General features: G+C 34.4%; 1 protein-coding gene across 2 annotated transcripts in view; it reads right to left on the bottom strand.

Moving 5' to 3' along the window:
- Positions 1–2,054: 2,054 nt before the first annotated feature.
- Positions 2,055–13,407, bottom strand: part of ppargc1b (peroxisome proliferator-activated receptor gamma, coactivator 1 beta) — a 62,335-nt gene continuing 50,982 nt past the window's right edge. For both annotated transcript variants that reach the window (XM_087281490.1, XM_087281489.1), the window contains exons 6-12: positions 11,897–11,942; positions 10,903–10,967; positions 8,643–9,180; positions 6,923–6,998; positions 4,912–5,030; positions 4,700–4,830; positions 2,055–2,555 (exon numbers count right to left, since the gene is read on the bottom strand). In XM_087281490.1, coding sequence (XP_087137616.1) covers positions 2,464–2,555; positions 4,700–4,830; positions 4,912–5,030; positions 6,923–6,998; positions 8,643–9,180; positions 10,903–10,967; positions 11,897–11,942 — 1,067 coding nt within the window. In that variant the 3' untranslated portion in view covers positions 2,055–2,463. The remainder of the gene's footprint in view (positions 2,556–4,699; positions 4,831–4,911; positions 5,031–6,922; positions 6,999–8,642; positions 9,181–10,902; positions 10,968–11,896; positions 11,943–13,407) is intronic.

Below are 13,407 nucleotides of genomic sequence, written 5' to 3'. Positions count from 1 at the left end.
CAAGGTAACAGCTCGGTACCGTAAAAGGGAAACGTCCTGATAGGGTACTTTAACACTGAATAAGGCGTTCTGTACTTAGTGTGCGCTCTAGTAAAAGTCGAAAGAGAATTCAGTCATGTAAACATTCAGGTTAGGGGTGTGTGTTTCTGGATAAAGGGGAGAGTAAAGAGAGACCCGGCGGCCTACTCCAAACCATACATGCGCACACTCTCGCTCACAACTGCACTAGATCCACAAGGAAACCCTGTAGAATAAAAGCAACGGTCCCAGCGTATAATAACAATAATAATAAGGGACGGACCCATCCCTAGACCCCGTAAAAGACACAGATGACACGCAGTTATACACTGGTACATGTTTAGACTTCAAAAAACACACACACAAAAGACAAATAGAGCAGTAGCCACAAGGTAAGAGCTAGAAAAAACCCGCAGATCTTCATCCCCCGTCAGAAAGGAGAGAGTAAAAAAAGAGTGTTTGAGCTTAGAGAGAGAGAAAGAGGATGAGAGAGTGACATGTAAACAAAGTAGAAACGCGACTGCGTCTCTAATGAGATTGAGCTCTGGAAAGATCTTCCTCCTAGTTTACCGCCACCCTTCTCTCAACCGCCGATAGGAGTGCTTCAGTGCGGGACCACCTAGAGCTGTGCGAGGGCAATGCTACTGGAGGAGTCCAACCACATGACTGTGCTTTTAAGTCTAAACCAATTGGCTGAGAAGTAAAGTGCGGTCACGCTAGTGGGAATTTTGGTGAGATTTAATTGTTGTGAACTGACTTTCTGTCTTTCTGAGCTTATTTTGAATATTATTTATAACGACTTGATTAAACAAGTTTACTTAATTTAACAAGTAACAAGCTATCATTGGTCCTGGGCGATGGGACTGAAGGTGTGCTTTGGGGCAACAAAATCTGTGAGGGAAAAATGGTCGATGATTAAATAACAAAAAGTTTTTTTTTGTTTGAAGCAGCTTGGCAATGCTAACCTTGCTTCAATTGGTAAACTATAAATTACCACTGGACTGGGCCAATGACACCAAAAGGGGAATTAAATCTATGCAAAGAAACGGCAAAATTAAAAAACAAACTAATTTGAACAAAATCAGGTAAAAATGAAGTAGATTTGATGAGTTTGAGGCAGTTCGCTAAAGTGAACTTTCCTGAAGACAACTAGCATTGGATCAATATGTGCAATACATGGCTATGATGGCTCCGCCTCCTTTGGCATGAATTTTGGATAGTGTTTATTATGTTAATGGATGGAAAATGTAGCACCAATAACATTAAAGTCGCTTTAAGCAGTGTGGGGGTCACTTGGGGAGGTTTACTAACAGCAAATCATTGCTCGGATGACATTTTTACACCTAAATGAATAACAGAGAAGAACTTTTGGAGTAAATATATCAGGGCTTTAAGTTTTTCCTTAGGCAAAATGACAGCAATTTGTGGAAAGAAATTTCATCAAGCAATTGTTAATATGACTACACTTACATCTGATGGGCATATTCTACCAGTTTTGAAGTTTGATGATTATTTGACATTGGATTGGGTTGCTTTCGCTCCTTCCAAAAAATGAGTTAAAGGTGAAATGTGCTTTTCTGCACCACAAACTCTTTTCTGATAGGTCAGCCTAAAAAAGCCCCACTCTATACTCTTACAACTGGTTTAGTCAGGCTGCTCAATAGAACAGAGCAATGTTTTAGTAAAGAATTTCAACAGTTGTCGCCCCAATTTAAGCTGGAATATGAGAAAAATATTACACACATCGACTTCAAAGTAGCACAGTCTGGGTTGGACTTGTTTGTGTCTGACAACCCAGCAGCAAAAGCCCCTTCAACATACCAGAGGAAGGCAGAAGCCAGACCAAAGAAGCACTACCTCGTTTGAGTGCATAGATGAAATTAAGGAAGCACTAAAATTACAAAAAGACTACTTTTTTTTCTTGACTTTTTGATTTGTAAACTCTACCTTGTAGGATTTTTTTGTTTGTTGTTTTTCTTTTAAACCCACTTTTCATCGCAACACACACGCACACACAGAGTTGAACATCCACAAAGTTTCGCTAATACAAAGCAGTTATTGTTTATATATCTGTACGACAAAATGGTGAAAGCACCTTGCGGGTCTATGAAGAGTGACAAAGGGGTACAAATAAAAAAAAGAACACACACGTCACAACAACCAATGGAAAAGAGTGCGGTTTGCTACGAAGCCCGAGCCGCTCGCAACGTCATGAATGGCATCAAACACACAAGAAAAGCAGCACTTGTGTCCGGTGTCTCAGAGCTGTTCGTTTGTAATCCTCCTGCCCCCCAAATGTCCTCCAATCCTCAGTTAGAAGTGACAAGGTCTATATATATCTTTTTTTATTCCAATGTTCAAAATGTAAACATGAAGAAGTGCCTTGGTTGAGGTGCTGAGGCGAGTCCCGGACGGGGCGTGAAACTGGAGGCGTGGTAAGGCGAGTCAGCGATGCAGGCTCCTCTGAGCTTCTTTCAGCAGAGCATCAAAGTCCAGTGCATCATACTTGCTCTTCACTGGACCTGGACCTGCCTCATCTGAACACACACATAGACATGCTTAGATTAAAACTATAAAAGAAATCAAATAGGTACAGTTGAAGTCAGAGTTATTAAACCCCCTAAATTATTAGCCCCCCTGTTTATTTTTTCCCACCAATTTCCGTTTAACAGAGAGAAGATTTTTCAACACATTTCTAAACATAATAGTTTTAATAACTCATCTCTAATAACTAATTTATTTTCTCTTTCCATGATGGCAGTTCAAATATTTTACTAGATATGTTTCAAGATAAGGTAATTAGGCAAGTCATTGTATAACGATGGTTTGTTCAGTAGACTATCAAAAAATATACATAGCTTAAAGGGGCTAATAATTTTGACCTTAAAATGGTGTTTAAAAAAATTAAATACTGTTTTTATTCAAGCCGAAATAAAACAAACGAGACTTTCTCCAGAAGAAAAAAATATTATTAGACATACTGTGAAAATTTCCTTGCTCTGTAAACATCATTTGGGAAATATTTAAAAAAGAAAAAAACATTCAAAGGGGGTTTAATAATTCTGACTTCAACTGTACACAATAAATAAATTATAATAGAATTGTTAAGTTTACTGATGATGGACATAACTGCATATAAATTCATGTTATTAAAATTATTCATTTTCTTTTGGGCTTAGTCCCTCATTAATAACGGGTCGCCTCAGCAGGATGAACCACAAACTTATAGCAGCAGATGCACTTCCCAACACTGGGAAACACCCATACACTCTTGCATTCACACACACACGGCCAATTTAGCTTACTCCATGCACCTATACTGCATTTCTTTGATCTGTTGGGAAAACCAGAGCACCTGAAGGTGAATTATTATTTTAATTCAGCATTTTATTATTATATTATGTCATATAAATAAATAAGTAAATATAGAAATACTATATGCATAGACAGTAAAATAATACTTCATTAATAAATCAAATATATAATATATTTAAATAATACATTTCTGTACAGGCACAAGCAAAAAATATATATTTGTTTTTACTTTGGAATTTTTTTGTTTTTTGCCACAGGAAAAATAAAAGCATTTTCTAAGTGAATATTGTTTCTGCATCTTTTTATTAGCATATTATTATTATTTATATTATTTTAAAGTTCTTTGATATTTTCAATAAACGTTTAGTTTAATATTTGCTCTTATTTTTTGTCATTTTAATTTACATATTTTTAGTGAGTACTTCAATTTAAGTTTTGCATCTAAGATGTATAATATGTAGATTTTTTAATTTACATTGTATGTTTAATATCAGATTTATTAATTTTTTTAATTTATGGCAATTTTTTATCAGCTATGAATAGCAACACTGCTTAATAACATAATTACTAATTCAATATTTTACACAAAGTATCTTACTACATAACTCAGAACTGTATTTCACGGTTTGCTTTTACTTTTTATGCATTTATTTGGCTTAGTCTCTATTTCAGAGGTCGCCACAGCCGAATGAATCTGGGAAACATTTCACACACACACTTAAGCCCTGCTCACGCTGTGAGAGTTCAGCCTCGATTTTGCAAACTCCACACAGAATCGCCAACTGACCCAGCTGAGGCTCGAACCAGCAACCTTCTTGCTGTGAGGCCACAGCACTATCTACTGCGTCACCTCCCTCAATCAAGTTTGTTTTTTTGCCCTTCATAAGAAAAGGTTTGTGCACCCCTGATCACCCCAGAGCCGTTAATAAACATATTGTTAGTTTCACCACTCATGTGGGCAGCAGTTTTTTTTTGTTTGCATCCTATCTGCTATATGTAATATAATCTGACTCAGCACATTCGATTAGACAGTGAGTCTGGTATAAAAATGAACAAATTATGAGGCGAGCAGCTTTTTCATTATCGTCGTCTGGAACTGACTTCACACATTGTTTAGACCATCGCCTTGAAGTAATAGCAAAGCACTGCGGTGTACCGGCCTGAATATAATTAAAACTGCAGCCTGCTTCTTCAAGTGGGTCAACCAAGAATCAAAAAGTCTTTTTTTTCCTATTTAAATGCAAATGAAGTTGAATTAGGCCGTTTATTAGCTTAGAAAGGAGAAGACACTTTCCTCTGACTCAGAGAAGCAGACGACTGATGCAAAGAGAAGATCAAAGACATGGAAAACTCTCTGTTCTCTTACCCAGATCTATGTAACGCTTTCTGCCAAACCGCCGACTGCCGTTTCCGCCACTCGGACCGAGCAAATCCCACCTGTGCCGTGAGGTCTGGCCGTTCTGAGTGTGCCTCAGTGTGATCACTCCACAACGCTCCCTAAACAAACACATGGAAACATCAGGAGTCCGCTCTCCCACTCATCATCAAGTCAGGCAAGTAGACAAAAATGAAACCCACTCTTTTTTGATGACCACTTTACAATCCTCTGGATGGCCGAAGGCCTCGAAGCGCTTGCGCAGCATGGTCTGAGTCACGCTGCTTGGAAGGTTGTGAATGTAGATCACTTGGCACTTGTTCTGAAAATGCACATGCAATATGATAAATATGTTTAACAATGCTTTTAAACAAATAAATTATCTGAATAGAGATGTGCTGCACACTGCTACTGGAAAAATTGTGGTATGAACAGTATATTTCCAACGGTTTGATATCACAATTTTGCTCACTTCGATATTGCTTCAAAATCTGTGGCTGAAACCAGTAATCTTAACAACAGAACGATACAATATGACTCGAATCAGCGTACTTGAAACTGGTAAATAAGGACTGTACTAGAAGTGAAAACTGGCATTACTTTGAATATGAAACAGATGGTAAAGGTGAACCAACTGACCTTATGCACCTGTGTGCAAGCACTGCTATTAATCATGTGTTGCTACAGGAGACACATCCAATCTTTTAATCTTGCAGTTCCACAAATTTAGAGATGGACAGGTGAGTGCATTATTCAACTTTCATAAATTAAGATTAAGACACCTGATCAATTGTATATATATATATATATATATATATATATATATATATATATATATATATATATATATATGTAACATCACTATGTAACATCAAAGCTCAAATGTGCATGTTACATACTAGTTTTGGTCTTGAAATAGTTATATTAAGCACTTGCGCTTAAATCTATCAGATATTATTTGAATATGAATGAGGGAAGAGTTTTGCTATATTCATTTTTAGTTTCAATAACATGAAGAAATAATATAATATGATATAATATAATATAATATAATATAATATAATATAATATAATATAATATAATATAATATAATATAATATAATATAATATAATATAATATGGCAATGGTTTTGCTGTGCTGCCCACTGCCAATATGCAGCAGCCGAGAGAGATTTAATGTTTTTTTTTCTTCAGTTATTTAAATGGGATCTAAAAATAATCTGATAAAGCACGAAACTTAAATAATATAATTTTGCGCTTTTTATGCATTTGCTTTGATTCGCAGTAAATAAAAGTTTAATAAATCAGAATTAATGAGATGAGAAATGCACTCACCTGTCAGTCTCTAAATTCACTGAAAAATAAAAATCTTGACTTAACGAATAATACTGTACATTAAAGTAAGCTTTGTTATCATTTATTACGTAACCTGACCTAACAGTGATAGAGAAATATTTTATATATTTTAAATGAATTATTGATGATAAATAAACTAATACATACAGTTGAAATCAGAATTATTAATCCCCCTTTGATTTTTTTTCTTTTTTAAATATTTCCCAAATTATGTTTAGCAGAGCAAGGAAATTTTCAAAATATACCTGATAATATTTTTCCTTCTGGAGAAAGTCTTATTTGTTTTATTTCGGCTAGAATAAAAGCAGTTATACATTTTTTCAAAACCATTTTAAGGTCAAAACTATTAGCCCCTTTAAGCTATATTTGTTTTCGATAGTCTACAGAACAGACCATCGTTATACAATAACTTGCCTGATTACCCTAACCTGCCTAGTTAACCTAATTAACCAAGTGAAGCCTTTAAATGTCACTTTAAGTTGTATTGAAGTATCTTGAAAAATATCTAGTCAAATATTATTTACTGTCATCATGGCACAGATAAAATAAATCAGTTATTAGAAATGAGTTATTAAAACTATTATGTTTAGAAATGTGCTGAACAAATCTTCGTTAAACAGAAACCTAACAAAGTTTTATTAAAATGTAATACATTTTTGTTACATGGGTATTAATATGTATGGTATTGTTTTATTATCGATACTGAGACATTACATTCTGTAATTGTACCAAATCCAAAATAATGGTATTAACCCAGCCCTAGTGGTGACAGGAAGAACAAAACATTCATCTTTGGCATTTTATAATGGGTTTTTCAATGCTACAATGACTAAAACTGGTTTGAAAAAACAACCTACCCCATCATTTTCCTGTCCACACTTTGTCTTGCTCCTTTTTTCATTTGCTCCATGACACGTCTCTGAGCTTTCATCGCTGTAAGAAGGAGGACAGGTTTGCATTACAAAAACTGAATAATAAATGCAAATGAATCTTGATGATGAAGATCTTGTTAACACGATACTGGTACTGTATTTAATTGAAAGACAGATATCAAATATTACTCGTATATCTCTGAGATGTAAATGTAAAAGTGTTCTATTGCTTGACAATGACAACAGCTATGCTAACAGCATAGGCATATAGCCTAACAGGCAAAGGACAATTGCATGTGAGCTGCAGGCTTTTTATCATTGCTGAACACGACTTCATTAACAGTTATATGTATTATCATATGCCAAACTACAAACAGAATTCCGAAATCTATAAACTAAAAACATCTAATCATCATTAAGTGAAGTGTAATTATGTAATACAAAAAAGGATCAGCAATCTGTTTAGCTTTTTAAAAAGTAAAATAATTACTGTATCGTTGGAACATTATTAGAAACTCCAGACAATGTGTAATTAGTTACTACACAGCACTGATGGGGAGTACTTTTTTAGGGGGTGAACTATTTCTTTAAGGTGACAAAACTGCACACTAATACTGCTACATATTGCTAATTTTGACATTTTGGGCTTTTTGTTTGTTTTGTTTAGACTATAAAATAATTTGTTTTTGTTTAAAGTATAATAAAAAAAACCTCCAAAACATTTTTATGTGCTTCTTTTATCACATCATCAATTTGTGTCTACAGATTTTAAATGGCTTTTTTCCCTCAAAAATATATATTTTTCATCTGTTTGAGCCAAACCCCAGCAGTACATACTATACATACACAAAACTTCAGTTTTATTCATATCTATTTGGAAGGATTTTATAGAAGCATCTGTTCATAAATAATTTAGCTGATAATATTTTATTCTACCAAAATAATGAAAATAAAGTTTTCTGACTATCTGACTGATATACTGCTGGTTAAGAGCTCGACTACAGTGCCAATTTGGATTGGTCAATTCACCTATGGACTGTGAGAGGAAACTGGGGAGCCTGGGGGAAACTCACACAAGCAAGGAATCATCCAATTATTAAATCATGCGTTAGCTAATGTGGGACCAGCCGTGATCAATCATAAGCACGTGCTCCTCTTGAAATTAGTTTATAAATAAACTTCACTTGATTAAATTATGCCTCAATGGCAAATTTAAACATAACATTCTGCTAAAATTGTAATACAAAAAAACCCTGCCATTATTATTCTTATTTTTTTTAATTCCCAGGTTCTGTTGGTTGCATTTTCCAAATTTCCATTGTCAATCTAATCAAGCCAATTGTACTCATTTGTTTTGACTCAATTTGGAATTTCCTCAACCATTGCAGATCCAGGGGGGATCAGAGTGGGCGCTCCAGCTTGGCCTCACCCTGAACTTCTTAATGCAATCAATCAGCTGAGGAAGTATGGTAATAACTCGGTGTTGTTTTCATTACTTCAGTATTTACTCTATTAACCTGCAGTGTCTTAAAGAGCTATTTTAGTGTCACTATATGTGTGTGACATTATACATGCGTTTAAGCTGACAAATGTCCTGTATCACTTTTCAAAGTTATTTGTTAATTAAACTCATTGAACTCAAAATGTTCAGATTTCTGAGTTCACCAAAATGCAGCTTATTCAAACTGAATGGCAAACTCAGTACCTGAAGGAGAGTTTGCAGCTGGGGGAAGGAGGTGAACAGGACACTGGCGACTGGGCGTCCAGCTCTGGGCTTGGAGATCGGACAGGTGAGTGTTCACTGGTCTCCTCTGGACTGGGCAGCTCAACCAGAGAATTAACCTCAGTCCTTTGCTGGCAGTCTGTTAATACCCTCTCCTCCTCCTTTTCTTCCATCTCTTCTTTCTCCACATCCATCTCCATTTCTTCCTCTTCATCTTTCTCTTTCACTTCCACATGGCACTGAGAGCCATTTAGCACTGCTGTTGTCTTACGACTCTCTCCCAGCCCCATCAGGCAGTAATCATGGTCCCCATAAGCACGTTGCGTCCCACCCTTAGAGTCTATATCCCCCGTTTGACCCATGCGGCGCAGCTGGGCATACAGTTCTGTCTGTTCAGGGAGTTTGCGCATATTAGCCCGCATCAGGCATGAGCTTTTGGTGCTGAGATCCGCTTTTGCGTCGGGTTTGAAGAGCTCATCTTCCACTGGTTTATGGGGAGGTGTGGTGGGGGGAGTCAGGCCTGCAAAACACACACACACACTCGCTCATTAATCACTGCGACAGGCACAACCAAATGCACTGTAATAACACCCAGTATTCTGTTATTAGTCATGGTGTACAAGAGCTATGAAATGAACATAATTAATGACGCTTACGAAAGAAGTCATACATAATATTATGCGTGTGTAATATATAATAATGAAGGATAATCTTGAATCGGTTATTATTAGTGGCTGTTGCTAAGGCAATTATCTATATTGGTATTGCTGAAACGCTTTTAAGCATTCATTATGAAATGAAAAATATTTATGAAACTGTAATAATATTGCCATATATATATATATATATATATATATATATATATATATATATATATAAATATATACATACATACATACATACATATATATATATATGTGTGTGTGTGTGTGTGTGTGTGTGTGTGTGTGTGTGTGTGTGTGTGTGTGTGTGTGTGTGTGTGTGTGTGTGTGTGTGTGTGTGTGTGTGTGTGTATGTACATTATTCAATTATTTGACAGAATATTGACACTTTTAATGAAAGCCAAATTCAATTACTTGCACTGAAAAAGTAGTCACAAAAACATTCGGGACACAATAATAATGGCCTCATGACAATAATGGTTATGACAGATTTATGACAAATTATGCTGTATTGGTAATGCCAAGTTGTCAAGACAAAGATAGGTTGGGATGTATTTGTTTATGTCAAGTTATCTCAAACTATGTTATATTTGCATTTAATATGACATAACTGAGTGAATGACACTTAAAGATAATTGTTATAAGCACGCTTAAAAATATCATTCATGACATGCAAATTTTTCATGAAAGTCTTTTGAACGCCCCTTAGAGTAAAGTGTTCCCATTACATTTAAAGTAAATAATAGTTTTCAATTTTAATATATTTTAAAATACAATGCATTCTTGTCATGGTAAGGCAAAATTTTCAGAAATGTTACTCCAGTCTTCAATGTCACACACAATCAATCACATGATTAAAGGTGCTGTATGTAAGCTTTTGACTCTTCTTAAGCATAACAATACCAGTTTGTTTTTCAGAATACTTTGATTAATTCAAAAGTTTAAAAGATCAGAATTTACCTGAAAAAGAAACCCTTTTGTAACATTATACAGTTTAAATGTTCTGTAAGGATTTTACTTTGTAATTTTATAATACTCTTATGTAGCAAGGATGAATTAAATTAAGCAAAATGAAAGTGAATTACAAAAGCTTTCTATTTCAGAAATAATATTGAATTTGCTAAAAATGTAAGACCCCAAACCTTCTGAATTCAGTCAACTAATTAAAAGTGACGACAAGGACATTCATACAATTAATAACATTTCAATTCCAATTAAAATCTGATCTTTTAAAAACAAATATATCCATCAAAATATTCATCACACTAATACACAACATTTCTAAATTGCATTGACAGTTCATTTTAAATTACTCTTTTCTTTTGTTTCTTTTCATAAGTGAAGGCCACAAACTTTTATTTGACAGGATGCAGTAACAAGCCGTTTACCATTCAGCTTATTTAGACATTCACTAGCCTAATCTACACGCGTCATTCGCAACAGTCTAAATCCTGTGCAAATACTGGCAAGCTATCAGCATGTGTGAGAACATATGAGGTGAATCAAGTGCTAATAGCTTACACAATGCCCCAAAAATGACACGCTTATAAAAATACCACCGACTAAGTGCGTAATAATACCTGCTGTGCCACACAGTTCCATACAGAGAGTCTGCTCAAAGGGCTTGTTGGCGTACTGCGTGTCTCTGATCAGGAAAACACAAAGAAGAAACAGCAGAATCCATTAAACTCTTAGTCGGACAAGAAAAACAGGATACAGTTTCAACAACAAAATGCATCAGATTTACTGCTTCAGGGGGTTATATTTGTCCTCTAATGACATTTGAAGCAGGGTTTGATCGATCTGGGTCTCTTTACTTCAGAGCATATGTATATGCTTGGAAAAACAAATACTTGATGGTGCATTATGGGTTCTTCAGAGGTCCTTTTGGGTTTTTAAAAGCATGAAAAAAAGACAGACTAGAAAACATAAGTAACACTTTATTTTGGTCAATTTGAGGATTAGTAGACTGTCTGCTTAATATCTGTTGATACTGTTCCTTCAACAGACAATTAGCTGACTATAAGTAACTTTGCAAGTACATCAACTTACACTAACCCTAACCCTGACCTAACAGTGTATTTATAATTTAATGAGAATTAGTTGGCATGTAGATGCAATGCAACTTAAATGCAACAAACAGACCATCAAAATAAAGTGACCAAAAGTGATTTCAAAATCAAGACCTTTTCAAGACCTTCCAAACTTCATTTTCCTTTTCATCACATATGTTTTTCTGTTTGTGCAGCAACAAAATGCATCCGGTTTACTGCTTCAGAGATTTCTATTTTTCTTTTAACGACATTTATAGCAGGGTTTGATTGATCTGGGTTTCTTTATCTGCACCGCGTCTGAGCTATGTATATGCATGGAACAACAAATGACTGTAATTGGTAGTAGGACCTCTGGCTATTTATAGCAATACTTCACTTTGAGAGACGCCGTGTTTTGTGGTAAAATAGCTACAAAACAAGCCTTCTCTAGGCAATTCTCAAGATGGACAAGAGTCTTAAACTTTTGGCCTGGAAGTGTTCCAGGGCTCTAGAATAGATTAGGAATGAATTGAACACGCACCCGTTGGATTTGGTTGCCAGCGGCAGACAGAGGCAGGAGCGTTTCTCTGCAATCACAACAACAGACAGAGGCATTGTTAGAGATCTCAATAGCAGATGCTGTGAGCTCTTCAACTGGCTCTATGAAGATTAAAAACATGCTTGATGGTGCATTATAGATTCTTTAGAACATTGTTTGGCTTTTGGATTCTTTAAAGCAGCAACAAATAGAAGTCTTTTCAAAGAATGCTGAATAATAGAAAAAGATCAAGGACTTTCAAGTCAAAATAAACATGTAATCTTATTATATTTTTTATTTTATCACCATGTTCACCATATTTAAGTATAGCTATTTTAAAAATGTTTTTAAATATCTTTTTTCAATATTGCAATTTGATCTACAAAGTATATAAATGTTGCTATAAAAATAAAATTGTTTAAAAAAGTTTAAGTTTAAAACATTGATTAATATTTCTGTTTTCTCTTTCTCGCTTAATCCATTTATCATATTTAATTCAAAATATGCAAAATGCCTTAAAGGTTTTGTCATGATTCTGGTCAAAACTCAAAAATCTAGAAGCATTTTTAACACAGGCATAACAATATATAGTTTTGTTTTTAGAAATAATAAGTCATATAAGTTATAGTATATAAGTTTTGCTATACAAATATATATTTTTAAGTTTAAGTTAAAGTAAAAAACATTGATCAATTTTTCTGTTTACTCTCTTTCTCTTCCCATCCATCCATCCATCCATCCATCAATCCATCCATCCATCCACCCATCCATCCATCCATCCATCCATCCATCCATCTATCATATTATATTTTATTCACCATATGCACTGCAAAAATGCCTTTACTTAGACCTTTTGTTATGATTCCTGTCAAAATTATTAAATCAAGAAGCATTTTTAACACAGGTATAAAACTTTATAGTCTTATTTTCAAAAATAATACACTACCGGTAAAAAGTTTGTTGTCAATAGGATTTTTAAATGTTTTAAAATAAGCTTCTCCCGCTCACCAAGGCTGCATTTATGTGATCAAAAATACAGTACAAATTGTGAAATGTTATTGCACGATAAAATAACTGCTCAAAATAGTTTTTAATGTAATTTAAAAAATTATTCCAGTGATTTAAAGACGAATTTTATGCTTCATTACTCCAGTCTTCAGAATAGAATGATCCTTCAGAAATCACTGTAATATTAATTATTATTATTTTTAATATTACTATTATGAATGGTAATAGTAATATTTTTATTTGAAACATACATACAATAATAAATAAATATATATTTAATATATAAATATTTAACAATTTTTAAAAAATTGTACATTTAATAAATGCCGCCATGATGAACAGAATAACTTTCTTCAAAAAACAAACATGAAAACTGACCCCAAACTTTTGACCGGTAGTGTAAGTCAAAATGAAGTGAGTTTTTACTTAAAACAAGCTAAATAATCTCCTAGAGGGGTAAGCATAATAATCTTGTTTTCAGATGGAAAAAGGATTATGTTGCTTAC

Source organism: Danio rerio, chromosome 14, assembly GCF_052040795.2.
Source record: "Danio rerio strain M-AB ecotype USA chromosome 14, GRCz13ab, whole genome shotgun sequence".
In the NCBI taxonomy this organism is placed as follows: Eukaryota; Metazoa; Chordata; class Actinopteri; order Cypriniformes; family Danionidae; genus Danio; species Danio rerio.
Note: the sequence above shows the minus strand (reverse complement) of the source record. Positions and strands in the feature narration are given on the sequence as shown.